Source organism: Phalaenopsis equestris, unplaced genomic scaffold (assembly GCF_001263595.1).
Source record: "Phalaenopsis equestris unplaced genomic scaffold, ASM126359v1 Scaffold000297, whole genome shotgun sequence".
Lineage (NCBI taxonomy): Eukaryota > Viridiplantae > Streptophyta > Magnoliopsida > Asparagales > Orchidaceae > Phalaenopsis > Phalaenopsis equestris.
The window spans coordinates 4,399,481-4,419,827 of record NW_018164739.1 but is presented as its reverse complement, the minus strand read 5'-3'; the positions used below and the strand labels follow the sequence as shown (position 1 = coordinate 4,419,827).

At 38.3% G+C, this 20,347-nt stretch overlaps 1 protein-coding gene across 1 annotated transcript; it reads left to right on the top strand.

Moving 5' to 3' along the window:
- Positions 1-152: 152 nt before the first annotated feature.
- LOC110025372 (BUD13 homolog) lies at positions 153-19,996 on the top strand. The gene is given in 10 exon segments (XM_020725822.1): positions 153-618; positions 696-1,656; positions 1,781-1,845; positions 1,981-2,036; positions 9,986-10,032; positions 10,034-10,078; positions 18,010-18,082; positions 18,149-18,329; positions 18,590-18,724; positions 19,631-19,996. Coding segments are annotated over 9 exon segments (1,722 nt in total). The 5' UTR covers positions 153-410; the 3' UTR covers positions 18,676-18,724; positions 19,631-19,996.
- The last annotated feature ends 351 nt before the right edge of the window (positions 19,997-20,347 follow it).

Genomic DNA, 20,347 nt, shown 5'->3' with positions numbered 1-20,347 from the left:
ACACAATAACACATGAATAACACGGGGAGGAATATTCCCCGTGTTACTGCGCCGTTTTTTTTTCTGCGTCGCGCGGGATATTGTGGCGTGATTTCATTGGGTACGCACGTTTCTCTACGTGCGTAGTACTGATGTAATATTTTTTCCAAAACCATAGCCTTCGGAAACGAAAGCTCGCGATTTCAAGCCATAATTAGAGCTGGGAAGGCAAATGCGATATCGCGACGTACAAACATCTCCGAAGCTCCCATCTTTCTTCTTCCCCGATCCACTCATAAAACAATTGACGAAGGCAACCTCTTCTACTATTGCGCTCTTTAGCTTCTCCAAATCTCGAAAATCTGTCTTCCAACAAGATTTACTATTGCCGGCGCTTCTATTCACGCCGACTTCTCCGCCGTCAAGGATATATGGCTGCGTCCTCTTCCCTCTCCCTCAAGGAATATCTGAAGAGATACCAGTCCGGCATCGATGAGCCGAAGAATGCTAAGAAGAAGAAGAAGAAAGAGAAGCCGAAGCCCCCATCGACCGGTGGCGGAGTGCTCGTCGTCGACAACGACCCCGTCTGGCAAAAACCCTTGCAGCTAGAAAATATTGAGGAGGAAGATGATTTTGCGGGTAATTTACTTAAAGGAACTGTTCGTATTTTGGTTTTCGAGTTTGGTTTTAGCTCAGGCTATGTTTTCTTTGTCCAGGTGATGAAACGCCTCAGGTTGAAGAAGATATAGAGGTCAAGAGGATGAAGAGGCTTCAGGCGCTTCGTTCCAGCAAGCCTTACCATAGCATCAATGAAGATGGAAGCGGGTGGGTGTCGATTCCTAAGCCGTCTAGACCTTCCGCTGTCAATGGCCGAGATCTCTCGCCTCACCGGAATATATATGATTATGGGAACAGTGACCTTTCGCCACCCCCGCACCAGTTGATGGAGATCGATGAGAAGCCGGCTCTTTCAGACAAGGATCTGTCTCCTCCTCGCCATAAGCGGCGCCATTTGGATACGCCCTCCCCGGAGACTCAAATAAGCGGGCCTGCCGGGGACGGCAGCGATCTATCACCTCCTAGAAGACGGCATGTTGAGGACCTTTCACCGCCACGGCGTGCTAAATCCCGCACACAGGGTAGGGAGGCAGGTCGGGGCTCGGTTGACGACGACCTTTCCCTCCTGAGGAAACCAGGGAAAGGGTCTGTAGATGATTTGTCTCCTCCCCGTCGATATAAAAAATCACCTGAAGTTGAACCTCATCCACTCGGCAAGACTAGAAAAAGAGCATTGGATGATTTGTCTCCTTACCGGCAAGCTCAATCTTCACTTGCCGCTGATCTTTCTCCGCCTAGGAGAACAACTAAAAGGTCTCCTAATGATTTATCTCCTCCGCGTAGGGCTTCCAAGCGCTCTTTGGAAGCCACTGACGTGCAGAGTTCTTCTCTTTCTGACCTCTCGCACCCGAACTTACCTACGCCCCGGAGGGTACACCATGGTTTATTAGAGCATGGTTTATTAGAGGGTGATGGAAATGCAGATTTACCTGCTACTGGTTCTTTACCTTCTAGAATTAAGGAATCATCATTGACTAAGGAGACGAAGCGGGGAGGTCTTTTATCACGTAAGGAAATGAGAGAGGAGACAAGCAGGAAGAGGATGGAGGAAAAGTCTAGGTGAGTTTATATTCTGAACATTATAGCAGTTTAGCAGTACATAAGCCTAAATATGAAAGTTGTTGTGATTAGAGATGACTTTGTTCGCATTTTTACTATTTATATGTCTATTTTGTGCTTGAAGGTTTGCTGCAATGGATCCATTGCTGACTGGAAAAGGTGCAGAAGCGGTGTGTCGTGATAAAGAAGGTTTGATACTTTTTCCTCATAACAATAAATATAATTTACAACAACTGTTGAAATTTCTTCAAAATTTGTTTATGTGGATTTCCAATTTACAAAATAATTCCAGATGGTGTTACCTTTAGTAATTTTCTTCTTCAGGAAAAAGGATTTCAAAGGAGGAGTTAATGAAATCAAAGGAAAAAAAGAAGAAAGAGGTAAGAAGATGTGTCTTTGGTTGGGACCTTAAATTTCATGCATGAACACCTTTATGGATTGTTGGATTGCATGTACATGTTATCTGGTAAGTAGCTAATTTTTTGTTTCTTCTTGTTGATTTAAATTGTGCCTCTAACGGAGTATTAAGCTTGCATCTTAAATAATAGTAGATTAGATCTAGTTGGTATCTTACCTTGTAATATTTGAGGTTCCTTTCATTAAGCGAGGAATTAATTTTAACTATCGTTATTAGTGCTGTTAAAGGTGTTTGAGTACTCACTTGAAGACCTAGGTGAGGCTAGACTTTGTGAGGGAGTGCAAGAATTTACAATGTTGTGGGTTGCCTTACGTAGCCATTAAGGAGTGAAACTTTAGATGGAGTATCAAGTTCCATGGCTCTAAATGATCATCCTATACAACCAGTTAGCAAGAATAGGAAACTTTTTGGCAGACAATAACAAATTATTGTATGGTAGAAATGGCTACAAGTCATTAGAGGTCTTTAGGCCATTCCATTCGCAATAGTCATTCACCTTTTGCACACATGCCCAAAGAAAATGCAAGTTTGCCCTGAGTGATGCTTTCCGGGAAGACACTTGGAGGCTAAAGTCTAAGGACCCGTTTAGGGCAGCATTTTTTGCGCAGTGCAATTTGAAAACGTGAATTAGGGCGTTTGGAAACAACGGTGCGGCGACGTTCGTAAATAATTAATGTTAAAACACGGCTGCGGGTTCGATCTCACGTCACGCGTTTCTTTGCGTACATTTTACCCAGCGACCCTTTTGTCCATCTCTTGACCCTGTATCTCCCTTTCGCATCTCTTCTGCCTTGGGTACCTCTCTCCCTTAGATCTGTGGCTCTGGTGGCTAGGCGTTATTTCCGGTTGCTTCTTGTTTGTTGCGAGTGGTTGTTTCAGTGTCCCTTACATATTTCTCCCTCTCCTCTCTTTTCTTCCGTTCGATTTGGTAGTTCTGTGCACTATGTGCTCTGTGCTCTGTGCAGTGATTCTCTTTCTTCTATTGGTGGTCTTTCCCTGTCCCTTCTCTTCTTCGGTTCTGTTTGGTGGTTGCGCGCATTATGGACTCTGCGTGGTAATCCATCTTCTACCTCTCCTCTCTGTTTCAGTAATCTTTACCATATCTATTCAGTAGCTTTATGATTATGCAAATGCTGCTGCGCAATGGTTCTCGGTTTGGTTGTTGGTTCCTTTCTCTAATTCTCTATTTGCTCGGTTTGGTGGTTTTCGATTTGATCTGCTCGGTTGATGATTTTGATGCTACATGTTGCATCCATGATGAATTTGGTTTATGATTTTGAAGCTTTGTGCTTTGCGATTTCAGTTGTGTTTTGGTCTGTTCAGTTGGTGGATTTCCTATGTTAGTTTTGGTTTTATTGGTATTATTACATATCTATCACCCCAATGGATGATTCATGTTTTGCTCTACTCGGTATGTTTTTAGTATTTGAGTGGGAATTTGAGAAATGCATATATGTTGGTGTTGATTTTTGTAATAACAGTGTTTCGGCTGCTGTGTATTTTATGAATATGGATTGAGATTTTATAAAGAATTTTGATATTTGAGTCAGAATTTGAGAATTGGATGATAGATGGTTGTGGATTTGTTAACAACAATGTTTCCAGTGCGATGTATGTTTTGTTTCGGGTGCTTGATTTGTTAGTAGCAATGTTTCATGTGCCCTGTATTGGGTATCCTAAAAATGAAAAATATAAAATGAAGTTTTATCTTTACCTTTGATGTTTGTGTGAGAGTTTTAGAAATGACTGAAAGATGGTGCTTTGATTTGTTGTTAACAATGTTTCCGGTGCCCTGTATGTGGTATCCTTAAAATGAAAAATATGGAATGAGACTTTATATTTACATTTGATGTTTGAGTGAGAGTTTGAGAAATGACTGAAAGAGATTGCTTGATTTGTTGTTTGCAATGCCTGGTGCCTTTGTATGTGGTATCCTAAAAATAAAAAAAAATATGGAATGAGGCTTTATCTTTACCTTTGATGTTTGAGTGAGAGTTTAAGAAATCTGGAATGGAGCTTTATCTTTACCTCTGTGTTTATATTAAAGGATTGTTGGTGGTGGTACTGTGGAGGTTGTGGATGGTGTGTGGTTATGTTTGTGTTAGAGGATGTGTTATTGGATGTGTGGAGATGACGGTGTTGCGGAGGTGGTTGTTGATGTGTGGTTGTGTTTGTGTTAGAGGATGTGTTGGTGGATGTGTAGAGGTGATGGTGTTGTGGTCGTTGGTGTGTGTTTATGTGTGTGATAGAGGATGTTGGTGTCTGTGTGGAGGTGCTGGTGTCTGTCTGGTGTTTGGTGATGTTTGTGTGGTGGTGTGTGGAGGTGACGGTGTCTGTGTGCAGGTGTTAGTGTGTGGTTGTGGAGGTGGTGGTTAGTGTGATGGTATGTGGAGGTGGTGGTGGTGGTGTGTTGGATGTGTTGGTGTCTTGATGTGCTGGTGTGTTGAGTTGTTGGTGTGGAGGTGGTGGTGTGTGGGTGTAGAGGCGATGGTTAGTATGTGGTTGTTTTTGTGGGGAGGTGGGTAGTGTGGTGGATGTTTTTGTGGTGTGCTGGTGTGTGGAGGTGTGGTGGATGTGTTGGTGGCATGCTGGTGTGTCGAAGTGTGACATTCCTATTTTTCTTTGATTTGTGTTATTATAACATTTTTGTTTATGTTAATTAGTTTTTTCATGCTAGTAATACAATGGTTAAGACAAAAGAGGACGGTTCATCTACTGTGGGATAAAAAGACAAAATTAATATTTTGCGATCTTTGCTTCAAGGAGTTCGATCTGGGAAATAGGCCAATCTATTTCAACAACAAAGACTAACAAATAACATTACTATACAGGGTAGAATGATCATTTGTTTAAAAACAACAGCAACATAGCTATTTTAAATTGCAAAAAACAAGCAGAGAGTCAATTTATCCACAACAACTTCTACGCACCAACTTATTTTTAAGTTATAACTGCCCCAAATAGACCCTAAGTAAGATTAAAAGATTGAGAAAGAAAGACACTGCATGGTTTTTTCCAAGAGATTCCAAAAAATTCAAATCATTTTTTAGGGTTTTAGAATCAGATCTCTAGTTAGGGGCCGATTTAATGGTCTGACACATCTCTTCTTCAATATTTCTTATGTTGAACTACTTTGCTCCTGGGAGTAATAAGACAGGCAGACAGATGGACCACGAGGTTGTGAGATACAGGCTGTTAGATGTCAAAATTAGGTCATTAGATGGATTTGGCATTTGTTTTTAGGATATGGGTTGGATTGGTTTTTGATTTTATTGATTTGTTGGATTGGTCTTCACATTCTTGAGGCGATTCAATGATGGTAGCCCGAAAGCAGTGTTGCTTCTTCATATGCCAATTGCTTGGGAATTGTAGAAGAATGAATCTTGACACAAACGGATGTACGACCAACATTATTTGGTATTTCCTACTTATAAGAGGTTGCTTCAAGATTGATTCTCTCTCTCTTTCCTTAAGCATATGCTTATTGTAAAATATGTCATAATTGATGTTATAGGTGATTTGCTACCTTGAGTGAATAGAGACTGTTAAATCCATGAAGTAATGCTGCTCCGCACAATCAAAATTGCACTCAATATTAATTAAAATATCCACTAGTGAAATTCCGAACAATTTTTTTGTTTGTTCTCTTAGTCATAGTTGATTTGATATAGGATTATAGTGAGAATGAGATACATATGATGGTATTTTGGGTTTTGATGAGGAATGAAATCTGTGAAGTCATAAATTTCAGGCATCTAACGACCTTAAGATTAATGAATCTAATATGAATTTCACAGTACAGTCTGATCAGCTTGAGAGTGAGCAATATGTGAATGTTCATGTTTTTTCCCTAGCTCCTTGTTTCAAATGCTTTTTCCTATTGTTCTACTGATACTGCTAGTACCACCTTTGACAACATTTGCCTTTAAACAACCGTCAAAGTTAAGAAAAGATAATTGCATGATATATCAAATCATTCAATGTCCAATCCTTGAGATATTTATATTTTTAACTTTCTTTTGGAATTAAGTGGATTATTACTATGGTTGCTCTCTAAGTTTTGTCTTCTTCCATGGCGTTTGGCTGGTTGTCTTTCCCTCAACCTAATAGGTGCCAAAGTCACTTGCCTCTCTCAATTTATGCCAACCGGCTTTCCTGCCATCTTGGTTGGTACCAGGGATTCTATCTCCTTGTGATATATGATTTGATTGTTACACAGTTTTATAAGCTTATTGCTTTTGATGGCATTGTGTAGACATAGAGTAACACACCAGTTTATCCAACTATGAAGGACATATTGTTCCTAAAATTTCATTAGACAATCACGTGGCCAAGAAATTAATTTGTCTTTTGCCATGTATGATAGAGTAAACATGATTATTATTGTAAAAATTTATCATTTTAGATTTTATTTAATAATTTAGGAAATTATTATTGTAAAAATTTAATATATTTGATTTTATTTAATAATTTAGAAAATAGGTAGTGCTACTTTTATTCCAATAAAATTGTTGATAATATAAAGCTAGTTTAGAACTATTAAGTTAATAAATTATCATGTGATTTTAATAACAATGCCAAACTTAAAAAAACCATATATAAAAATTAAATTTGGACAGTAATTAGTTTGAGCCATATTAATTGTTAAATTATGTATGTTAGTTATAGATATATGGATTGGTTGAGAATATAGGTGAGTGAATGTTGCAGATGAGAGTAGAATTTCTTTTAATAAATAAATTGATTTGTGATATAAATAGTGGCAGGGATTATAGGAGTTTATCACTTCTTTATTATGTTTATGAAATAAAATTTATAAATGTTTTGTGAAGGTTTCCTTCGAAATGAAGCTCTCTCTCATCATATTCTCTTTTTCTATCCTTTAGTATATATATTCGGTAGTGGCGGCGGGCTCTGCTAGGGTTTTGCTGGATGGCTATTCCCGACAGTGATTTCCTTGTTTTCTCACTTCCTCACAGCTTTCTCGACAACGCTCGCTCGCAGACTTCTTTGTCATCGACGCTCGCTCGCGTCGTCTCTGTAATAGACGACGACACCTCGTGTTGTCGCGGCTCGCGTCCTGCACGACGACACCTCCTTCGCAGTTGTCTCCTTCCAGACGACTCGACTTCACCATTCCTTCCAAACGACGCGACTTCGCCATTCTTTCCAGACGACGCAACTTCGCTATTCCTTCCAGACGAAGTCTTCGTTAGTCAACGACACTTCCTTCACAGTCGTCTCCTTCCAAACGACGTCGATTTCGCTATTCCAGACAATTGTTGTTTTCCTGCCCGACAAACACCATCTTATCGGCAGAGATGACATCGACTATCTGTTCCTATGTCACTGCACTTGCCGACGGCCTCATTACTCTTTCAGAGACTGGTTTTCATATAGGTAGGTTTTGCAATGTTCCACAATCTTTTCACGAGGCTCTTGAAGGTGGTGGTGATCACACCTTCATTAAAAAAATTTGGAAAAAAAATGAAAAGCCTGCTCTTATTCTCACAGTGGTTGAAACCAACACTCTCGCATCTTCTTGGCGTTTTGCTCTATTGGAGAAATTTCTTTATGGTCACCCAAAACTTGAGATTATTCGAAAAGAATTTGATGCTATGAAGCTATTTGACAATTGAAATATTGATTTACTTGATGGCCGACACATACTGATTCAATTATCTTATGATGCCGGTTATACTAGCATTTTTTCTCGGAAAGTTATCAAGGTCGACAATCGTTAAATGAAAATTCTGAAGTGGGCTATTGATTTTGATTCAAAAGCGGAGTCCCCTATCATTTTTGTTTGAATAAAGTTTCCAGAGTTAAAATTACATCTGTTCAACTTGGAAATTCTCTACTTCTTAGCAACTACTTATGGTAAGCCTCTCAAGGTTGATAGTCCTATGCTTGCTATCACCAGACCCTCTGTGGCATGTGTGTTAGTTGAGAGGGATATCACTCAACTAGCTCCGGATGAGGTATGGATTGGAACCACCCACAACGGGTATTGACAAAAAGTTGAAATCGAACCACACCCTACTTATTGCTCTCATTGCAGTATGTTTGGTCACAGTTCTACTATTTGCTATCGCTTGCATCCTCATCTAAGGTCGAATATCGCTAAAGATTAGCCACCTACTATCCCTGTTGAGAAGATGCAACCCGATCCTCTTTCCAACACCGCAGTTCCTGACGAAGTACACCATACTACAGCTACAGATCCAGTCATGCTTATACCACCCACTGTTAAAGAGGGCTCACCTACATGTCAAGACACACGAGAGTGCTCCCTTGATCCAATATAAGATCGGTTGGTACAACATGTAATTTCTTCTAATGTTCAACAACTTACACATGTCCGACACACTTTAGACCGATCCACTGACCAATCCACTGACCAGGCGAGTCAATCTTCGGAAGAGGAATGACAGGTCTATTCCAGGAGAAAAAAGAAGAATGGAGGCCAACTCGAGCTCTGGAACTTATTGGATGATACATTGGTTACTATTTGCAATGACACTCATCTTACCAATTTACTAGCTGACTTCTTCCCTAGAACTAGAGGCAGAGGCAAGACCAAATTGGGTCGCTCTTTAGCCACCTGATACTATGTACTTCGACACTTTTAGGTTTTTTCTTTAAGTCTCTCATGTGCTTTTCTGTATTTTCTAGTTTTGGAACCATTTATGGTTATTGTGTGGGCAGGGTGCCATGCTTGGGCCCTCTCACACGTTGTATCTGTATCTCTCTTTCTATTTAATATATTAGCCTTTAGTCTTTCTATATGTATATATATATATATATATATATATATATATATATCTTGTTACATATTATTCTTAATTGATAATTAGTTTAAGTCTATTTAGTATTTACTATTAGAATATAAGCCTAGATATTTTAACATTTCTTCCCCAAAAGGGAAGTTTCATTATTCTTGAACATTTTCACATGGCAGATTAAATTCTTAACAAAACTGATCACTACTTAGCCATTATATTCGATTTAGATTCCAAATCAACCTTCACACACACACACACACACACACACACACACATGTTTATGCATATGTATGTATGAATATATGTATCTATCAATGTATGCGTGATTTTGATATTATAACTTTCAACTGTTAGGCTAGGGTCATTCAGGCTTTTGGATGTTATTAAAAGTAGGCATCTACTTTCAAGGTGTATTTTTTGCAAAGGTTTGGACTTAAATATGTGTGGGTTTTTTATGATATTTATATATTGGATAATTTTGTGCGATGAGTGGGACAATGGGTAAATCTTGACTGTCAAGGGGCTTTTATTTACATTTGATGATACACATATAGATGGTTTATATATGGTTAATTTCTATGAAAATTATGAGTTCCAGCTATGATTAATTTTCATATTTTTTATCATCATTTAATGACATGCTTTTGGATTTGAAGTCTGTGTAATGTGTTAGATGCTGAAAGAAACAAAGGAGGATCATTCTCCTCTAAGGATAAAAAAGTCATCTCTCTCTCTCCCTCTCTCTCTCTCTCTCTCTCTCTCTCTCTCTCTCTCTGTGTATATTCACATCTGATCGTGCACATATTTTTTCATGTTGATGTATGGTTACTTTTCAATGAAAATGATGAGGTCTATCTATGATTAGTTTTCATATTTTATATCACCACAGGAGGATCATTCTCCTCAAAAAAAAAAAAAAAAATCACACACACACACACACACACAGAGGAGGATCATTCTTCTCCAAGGACAAAAAAGTTAATCTTAATTCCTCTCTCTCTCTCTCTGTATATATAGATTGGTTGACTGTAATTTTACTAGTACTTCAATTTTATGTGATCTTTGTTCATTCAATTTCTGTAGTAGTTTTTGATCTGTACTTTTTGAATGTTCTGATTTGCTGCAGGAGAAGCCGCTGGAGTGGGGCAAAGGTTTAGCACAAAAGCGGGAAGCGGAAAGAGCTGGAACTTGAGAAGGACAGGCCTTTTGCACGTTCTAGGTATGATTAATTATTTCATGCGTTAGATCTTCACGAGGTTATGTTTTATTGCAGTTAATTCATAATCTTTTTTCCAAATAAGACCAACATTACTTGTTATAGGTCTAATGATTCTTAACTTTATGTTTAATTCAACATGGTGACTTATGCATGTGTTCTGCTGTATTACCTTTTTGTTTGTTCATTTGAGCTGAAATCTGACATAGTAGTTCATGTTTTTATGGTATCCAGGGAACTTACATATCTACATGTTGTCTGCAAGAATTATCTGGTTCTCATCTCGGCAATACTTAACTTAGTTTTATACTTCTCTTTTAAAGGTTAACATTCAACGTCATAGAGCATTTGTAGGTCTCACCACAATCTTATAAAATTTTCCTTTCAGTCTAAGCAGTATTTTTCTATCACAAAATAGGCCCGAAGCATTTCTCCACTTCAACTAAACCAAATTCGATTCTACTAATAACATCCCCATCTATATCACCATCACCTTGAACAATAGACCTAAGATATCTAAAGCGTTCACACTTTTTAATAATTCGATCACCCATAGTTACAATTCTATCACTAGAGCTACTACTTTTAAAATTATATTCCATGTATTTATTTTTAGTTCTACTCAAACGAAGGATTTTAGACTCCAATGTTGACCTCCATGATTCAAGCTTTTTTTTGAACTTTTTCTCTAGTCTTATCCACAAAAATGATATCATGAGCGAAAATTATTCACCAAGGTATTTCCTTCTGTAAATGTCCAGGAGCATCCATAACTATAGCAAAAAGATATGGGATTAAAGCTGATCCCTGATGTAATCCAACTGAAAGAGGAAAATAATTGGTCAATTCTCCTTCTGTTCGAACACAAGTATGTTCGAACACAAGTAACTAACACAAGTAACTGCTCTAGTATACATATATTTAATGACTTGAATATAAGTCATATCAACACCTTTCTTCTTTAGAAGTCTCCGAAGAATATCTCTTGGAATCTTATCTCAAGCTTTTTTTGAATCAATAAAAATCATATGTAGATCCCCCTTATTCTCTATGTACTTCATCAAACCTACCAATAAATGTATAGCTTCAATAGTTGACCTGCCCGGATCATGAGAAATCCTTGTAATACGTCTTAACCTTTACTCGATTATCCTCTCCCTTAATTGACACATCAACTTAATTCTATAATTTGCACTCTTTTGCATCCCTTTATTCTTAAAAATGGGGACCAAAATACTCTTTCTCCACTCCTTGTGGCCGTTTAACATCTTTTATAAAAATTTGAATGAAAGAGTTTAAAACCTTAGGCACAACGAAATAAATCTCGTCTTCTAAGATTGTTGTTAATGCAATATTTCTTGGGTCATATATATATATTATATAATATTAGAAACATATATTTGTGTAGCCTCTTACTGCAAACTAGCAGGTGCGATACAAGTTGTCTTTATATGTAATTGAAGTTGTTTATGGCATGATGGTAACTGGTTTTGAATGTATTTTTGTAGAGTTTTTATTGGTTTGACATGATGATATTGGAATTTATTCATGGGTGTATTTCTCTTGGGGCTTGGTGAAAAATACTTTTCATCCATTGGCTTAACAGCTGAATTGCCAATATCTTCTCATGTCAGATTATTTGCATGCACCAGGGGTCCATTCGTGCTGCTGTGACTTTTTTTAAATATGGTTGTAAAGTTGTTACGAGGAAAACAAATCTTGACGAAATTGTGAGTTTTATATATGTATATATATTTGAAAGTATCGGGCAATAATTTTTGCATAGTTACCATGCTTTGGTAGAGCTTATTCTTAAAAGCAGTTTCCTTTCACAGAAGTGTTTGAAAAGCAATAAGGAATCAATAGCCAAATGGATATGTGGTAGTGGTTTGGAAACTAAAATATCCAGAAAACTAACCCCATTTGGCCCCATATCAACTACACCTAACTAGTTCTTGTCGGCCAAAATGAATTATTCGAATGAAAATGAAAATGTTTGGGGTGGATGAAATGATTCAATGTCAAAATATAATATTTAATATATATATATATATATATATATATATGATTCTATAAAATAGTATTTTAACTTTGAAAAATAATGTTTCAATATAATTTACATATGACTATAATTTTGGGAAAAATGATAATATATATTTTTTAACTTAGAAAAGTGAGACCGAACGAATCTCACATATTTGATAGTTTAGGAGGCTGAGCACGATACCGCAAATAGCACGCTATCCTGAAGGATAATCATATCGTTTGTTAGTAGGCTTAACCACTAAACTAAAGAGTTTGTGATGTCCGTTTGGTCTGCGAAACCTTTTTTTATAAGCCGACAAGTTCCACTATTTAACATAAAAAGTTAAATAGGGTTTATATTAAGTTAGGTTCTTTAGTTCTCTATAAAGGCAAGCCCCTATAGTTAGGTCTGTCAAAACGGCTCGTGATGTCCGTTGGCTTAACCACTAAACTAAAGAGTTTGTGATGTCCGTTTGGTCTGCGAAACATTTTTTTATAAGCAGACAAGTTTCACTATTTAACATAAAAAGTTAAATAGGTTTATATTAAGTTGGGTCCTTTAGTTTTCTATAGAGGCAAGCCCCTATAGTTAGGCCTGTAAAAACGGCTCGTTGTTCGGGAACAACTCGTGTTCGGATCTTTAAAAAGCTCGTGTTCGGCTCGCTCGCTAAAATATTTGTTCGTTCGTGTTCGGCTTGTTTTGGCTCTAAATACTAATCAATTATATATATCTTTGATAAGTAGTATTTTTTAAAAATTTAATTGACTACAATGCTACAAAGATTTATAATTAATTAAAAGTATTAATGAAGAAAATAGAATAAAGACTATTAAATTAGATTCAAATGATGTTTTAAATATTGCCACAAATCATGAACATCTTATGACTACGTGATAGGGTTGTCAAAATGACTCTTTGTTCGTGAATGGCTCGTGTTCCGCTCGTTAAACAAACGAGATAAACACAATTTTTGAGCTCGAAATATAAACGAGCCAAACACGAGCTGAGCTTGGACTCGCTGGTGCTCGACTCGTTTACACCCTTACATATAGCTAATTACATCTTAAGCAATCGAAATCACCTAAGAAGACTCTCGATTAAGACTAGTGGTTTTGCCTTCAAGATTGCAAAGTTTAAGTTTTCAAGATTAAATATGAGGAAATCAAAGGGGGAGGGCTCAAAATAGAAACAATTATTTTCAGGAGTCAATGGAGTGAAAAGGAGGGGATGTCACAGATCCGGGGGAACCCCACTGACTTCCCAACTATTCTAGGATTGGACCTTAACCCTGAAGGGATGTCCCACACTTCGTTGTCGTGGTTTCGATCGCCTTTCTCCGTTCGCTTGCTTCCACACTCCGCTTCTCGGAAAAAACTACTCTAAGCGCTTTAACATATCGATTATAGGTTTGGGGTTGTGGTGTGTATAAATATGTGGATATTGGGTTAGTGGCTCGCTATAGGGTGTCTCCTAAACCGGGTGTCTTACTGTCCTCTATCCTAAAAGGTGCCTGCAATTCTATAAAAATAACATGATTAATAAAAGGGAAACATGCTTCGCAACGCAATAAACAATAAACAATAGCATCGCAAGCATGAACTGTATATATATATGCAGTAAAGTGTGCAGTGAAGAAAACGAGACGATGTAAATATAAAACAAATCTGTCTACCTGACGGGTCGGTGCTCCCGTAAATGAGGTCGGTGTAGCATGTACAAATAAACAAGTATAATGAAAGGAATTTAAAAAAATGTGTAAGCATGAATTTATATAAACAAGAATGAATAACAAATATCACCTGAAAAACTCGAGAAAAAGGACAAATGACCCACGGTAACTCGAAGAAACCATCAAAAACACAAGAAAAATCCGGAGAAAATCACGAATGATCTATAAATATCCCAATAAAACCGTGGGAAACACACGAAAAATCCAAGGAAAGAAAGAAAACTGTAAACATTTGGGTCGGACTAGACTTAGATTTAGGTATTCTCGAGGGACTCCGAAGACAACTATCAGTCACCTGTATGTCTAGAGCCCGACATTCAACTAGAAAGTTTCCTACAATACCAACTTAGGAGGGTACTCCTCAGCCCAGTACCGGTAATTGACAAGTGGACAATCAAATTATATTACTTAAAATTTATATTTTGGCACGCATATAATAAAAAGTAGTATCAATTTTTCGTAGTCAAAATACTTTTATAAATAGCGTATCTGTTCTTGTCATCGTGCTTCGTAAAATATGATTGTCAACAAGTCGATCACGCCGTCGGGCTAGGACCGCCAACAGCCTAAAAAAGCATGGGTCCCTGCTAGTTTTGTGTCGGTGAATAATATTGTCATCCTACATTTCACCGGGTCCCTAAGTCGGGTCCTGATGTCGTAGGATGAAACATTATTTCACTCTACCACCGAATGTCTTTGTCATCACAGCCCAAAACCCAAAAAAAAAGACCGTCCAACTTACGACCTTGCTTGATGGTTCATATATAGCCACAGCTATATATGCGTGCTTATGTTTCGAACATAAGCACCTAAAACCAAATCAAGAAGCAAGAAAAGCGAACCTAAAAGAAAGAAATGAAAAAAAGAAGATTAACTCGCCTCCAAAACCAGTTTAAAAAGGAAGCCAAAATGGTAGGAGCGTTAGCCTCAAATATTCACCCGATAGAACACCTCAGATAAACAACAAAATGGGGGCACACTTATCAATAGCTAATTCTACTTTCCAAGCTACTGGTGTAACAATCCGAAAGAGGTGTATCGAAAGGCCGCAAATTGCAACTAAACCTTCCTAACAAATACCAAAAGGATTCTTTTTTTTTATTGCAATCAATTCAGTCAAAGGAATTGAGCCCTGAATATCTCCAAACATCTAACAAATCGCTCCTCGAAAATGGGGCACTCGATTTCTTCCAAATACAAAGATTAAGGTATTCCAATCCACAAAGATCAAAACACTCAAGTCCACCTCGAACCAGCAACTCTAGTGAAGAATAAACCCAACACAACACAAAGGAACTCAAATAGGTGTTTTCGGGTAGGGACAGCAGGGGAGCCACCAAGCCAACACAAAGGGAACCCAAATAACTGCTCTCGAGTAGAGGAAGCAAGGCAACAACCCACACTAATGAGATAAGTCCAACAAGGCTCTCAAATAGAGCTACTAGCAGAGAAGAAACATGATAAAACACCAAAAGTTTCATAACAAAAATAACTATCCATATATGATTCAAATAGAGGGGCAACAGAGAAGTACAAGCCAAAAATCTAACAGCCCTCAAAGTAAAACTTACAAAAACAAAACTTCAAAAAGCCCAAAGCTAAATATAACCATACATTTGTGTTTCGAACAGAGTGGGCAGCAAAGAAGCAACAGAACAAAGCCCCAAAGCAAGACTTTCAAAAGCTTCAAAACTAAAGGAATCCAACGAGGAAAACCGTGAGCTTATAGGGCTGAAATAGACTTTAAATTTCAACATAAAGGTACAAATGAAATAAGAACACAAAGAAGAAGCCGCCCATGCATAAGAATTGAATCATGCCTTTTATAAGCCTACATCCGCAGCTAAACAACATGAAGCATTTAAAACAGACACGACAGGATCACTAAAAGTCTAGCAACTGATTGTAAGCCCAACATGAGATACCAGCTAAGGTAAACAATTTCCTGCATAATATTCTTGGCCAAACAACATGAAACATTTAGATTAGAGCCAACAGAAACACTAAAGATCTAGCAACTAATGACAATTTCAACATGATATACAAGCCAAGACAAACAACCCACTGCTATATATATATATATATATTACTTTTTTAAAGAAAGAATAAACTTGCTCACAGCTTATGTCGAGCAGAGAAGAAAAGTAGAGAAGGAGGAGAAATGTACATCGCTTGAGCCTTTGCAAAACAACATAAGAAAATCTATATATATATATATATTATTTTTTTAAAGAAAGAATAAATTTGCTCACAGCTTATGTCGAGCAGAAAAGAAAAGTAGAGGAGGAGGAGAAATGTACCTCGCTTGAGCCTTTGCAAAACAACATAAGAAAATCACAAAACTCCCAAACACCAAGTTCATAGGCACGAGAAGCAATTTTGACAATGTCCCCCAAGCTCCCAGTTTTCATAACCCCCCCCCACATGGGACTTTATAGGCGCAAAAGAGAGGGGAGAAGCTCACGTAACTCACCCGAGAGTGAAGCCAACTCAGGGATCAACCCAGCAAAAAGAAAAATCACCGCAGCAAGAGCCAAGAGGTAGAAGCTATCGGGAAGTAGAGGAACTGCCGCATTCGTGACCCAGGGAACAAGCACGCCAGAGTCAACTTACCACGAATGAGCCTTTCGCTCAGCGAGACGAAGCAGAAGACGCTTCGGGAAGAAACAACTCGGGCAGAGAATGTCGAGAGAAAGCCATAGTCAACTCCTCGTCATGCGAAGAGGGGGAAAACGCCAGGGGAAGGCGCGGCTAGGGCTCCACTCGGCTCATGGCATGGAGGGGACCATAGGCTCCACGAAGAAGAGGAGCCAGGGATCGATTTGGGGACGAGAGCAAAGGGGCAACTGCAAATTAGGGATTTAGAAAAATAAAACATCCCCCCACCCACACACACACACACACACATACGGATTTTATAGGTGCAGAAGAGAGGGGAGAAGCTCACGTAACTCACCCGGGAGTGAAGCCAACTCAGGGCTCTACCCAACAAAAAGAAAAATCAACGTAGCAATAGCCATAGAGGTAGAAGCTATCGGGAAGTAGAGGAATTGCCGCATTCGTGACCCAGGGAACAAACGCGCCAGAGTCAACTTACCACGAATGAGCCTCTCGCTCAGCGAGACAAAGAAGAAAAAGTTTCGGGAAGAAACAACTCGAGCAGAGAATGTCGAGAGAAAACCAATAGTCAACTCCTCGTCACGCGAAGAGGGGGAAAACACTAGGGGAAGGCGCGGCTAGGGCTCCACTCGGGTCAAGGAACGGAGGGGACCATAGGCTCCACGAAGGAGAGGAGCCAGGGATCAATTTGGGGACGAGACCAAAGGGGCAGCCGCAGATTAGAAATTTAGAAAAATAAGATCCCCCCCCAATGCAGCTATATTATACAAATATATTGATTTTATAATATATGATATTTAAATTCCCCCGAGTCGCGCCCTTCCGCTCGTGCACGAGGCCACATCAAAATGGGTGTCCTCTCTAGCTAAATTCGACGGCGCGTCTCGCGGTCCGTTTCGTCATCCGTGGTCGCCCGGATGACTGACATTCGGGTCGAAATGCGTCAAATTTAAATTTCTTTAAAATTAACGTTTGTGATCGATCGTTCTAGCAATTGATTCGAGTTTGATCAATCGTGGATGACGTGAATTTCAATAGTTATGTGCGACGAGCGCGCGAATTGTGTTATTCGTGCATCGTGAAAACACGCGGAAGTCACAATAGGTTTCCTATAATATTAGGTCCTATGAGTACTCGACTTGAGTTTCGTCACGCTGGTTTTAATCGACTCAACCAAACGTTGAGGATTTAGAACCGGCCATATGAAATTGCAAGGAGTCCAGAAGTGTCTTGAATTCTAGTTGGTGCGGGGTCCCAGACTAGTCCTCTAAGAGAGTCCAACAAGAAGTCCTAAAGTCTAGACCCTAGGCTCTAAAAAGAAGAAGAGACCTCACCAAAAATGAGGTCAACAGTTCTTGATGAAAATTTTGAGTTCCACTTTGTGTGTTTACTCAGTATTTTAGTTGTGATTAGGATTCTTCTACAATATCTTTTTATAGAGCGCATTACTAAGTTTTTTTAACACTTATTTATATTATCTGTCGTACAACGTATCAAGTGATGTTTGAGTTTCTTTTGTCTATTTTTTTCTAACTATTGTTTACTTTATTTTGATTATAGAGATGATCCCGAGCTTGAGAAGATGCTAAAGGAGAGGTTGAGATGGGGCGATCCGATGGCTCATTTGGTTAAGGTATCCATCTTGCAGAATTGGTTGATTCGTTGGTTCCATTTTCTTACTTATTTTATTCCATTGCAGCGGAAAGACCCGGAGCTAATACTAGAAGATATGAGTAAGAATGAGAGAATGAAAGAATCTGGCTTTGTAGTTCCTCAAACTATTCCTACCCACAGCTGGATGAAACGGGGATTGGATTTTCCTCCAAATAGATATGGCATCAGACCTGGCAGACATTGGGATGGAGTAGATCGGAGCAATGGTTTGTATCTGACCTTTTTTATTTTGGTTTTAATTCGTTCTCACTTGATATGCTGACATATTTTGATACTTTTCATGAGAGAGAGAGAGAGAGAGAGTGAGGTGTTTAATTTTTGTGTTTTAAGATTGTTATTGTTCGATACTGTCATGACATTAGGCCATGATTTTGATTTGTGACTTGCATTGCTAAACCATTGGAATACAAAGTTGACCGTTAGTTTTTGAATTGTTGTGATTAACTTTTAATCAATTATTATGCAGGTTTTGAAAAGGAGCTATTTAAGAGACAGAATGAGAAGCGGGCCAGAGAAACTGAGGCATATTTGTGGTCTGTCTCTGACATGTGAGGATGTGAACCGTCTACTGCAAGGCTAGGCTGCTGCCATGCAAATACGTGTGGGTCCATTAGTTCTTCCCATGACGTTAAGGATTTATGTAATGTGAATATGCCATTTGCATACATACCACCCAATTCCTATGTATTTACATTTCTAACTCCTAAACTCTACTTTTTACATTTATACCAATCAATCTTTCATATCACATAAAAAATACCACTATTTTAACTCTTATAAAGTGAAATACACTTTCATGCATAGGTGAGGTGTGAAAATTAATATTTATCTGTTGAAATGTAAGTAGATAAAGAAATGAGTGGTATGTATGTAAATTTTCCTAAATTATTGGTCCTCTATAGATCTTCTTAAGTGTATGTTTTTCTTTGTACGTCAGCTTTGAAGTCTGATGATCGATCTATGGTTGTCTATGTGCATGTGGATTTTGAGGCTATTATGTTTAGGAGATTTGTTTCTCGCACATCTATTGCTTATGAATTTGATGGAACGTTTGTCTGTGTAAAATTGCAAGACTATTATTGACAATTTATCTTATTTTTTAGCACTGTAATTTATGCTCTATTTCAATAATTGCCATTTTCCCCTACCTATTAAGAGCCTACCTATTAAGAGCAAAAAAAAAAAGTTCAATTTTCTGTACCCTCATGAGACTTCATTAGATTTTTCGATTTCTCCAACCTAGCACTCTCTTTCAGGAAAAAAATATGGCGTCAGGAGCCCGGACGTAAGCTATGTCCGAACAACAGACGCGATACACTGGTGGTGGTTTTTTTTTCCTCCTCTGTGCGTCGGATCCATTGTCTGGACTCGAACGCAATATTTTTTTCCTCTTTCAGATGTTCAATATTTCTTTGACAAAACAGTTGAAACTTGACATTTTTATTTTATTTATATGGCTGGACTGGGTTATATGTTTTTATGCCTTATTTATTGTTGTTTTATGCAGGAAAACAGTTTTTACCCAAAAAACTATCATCTGCTTGTTGATGAAAATCAAAGCAAATGTTTTCGCTGCGTGGTCAAAGAGTTTGGACACACTTTTTTTGTGTTCGTCCAACACGTCCTGCGAGACTATCCCCAAGGCAGGTGCAAGTGAATTGTTCTTCTGCCCTGCTAATGGCAGGGTTTGAGAGGGAGCTAAACTGAGGGCTCATCCTGCAAATGAATTGCCACTTTCGCTGGCTTTCAAAATTAGAATGCAATTTTGAAGCAATCTGCTTCCAGAATTACAGGCAGGCGTCATCTTTATTTAATTAATCTCTTTTGCTGTGCTTCAGCAGCTTATTTATGTAATTCATGCGATTGATTTTTTTTTTTTTTATCAAGGTTTGAACTCCCAATCAAATCAATACAAGAAAATTGGGATTGGAGTCCCCTGCTACATTTTGATCGGTCTAGCTGAGTGAAGTGGAGTTTAATTTTATCTTTTTGTGTGTATTTATTTGGAAAAGTGTAGCAGGGCTCTCGTTTTGTGATATTTAAATGGGACGTTTATGTGGATGCCACATAATTCTTGTGTATTTACTTGTCTGACGCCCAAAGTTTGGTATTGGCACTAATATCACCTTGGTGTCATAAATGTATGCATGAAAATGTGTGTTTCAGTTTTAAAAGATGAGGATGGTGATGTTTTTTTATGGGATGATGAAGTTTTGAATGATAT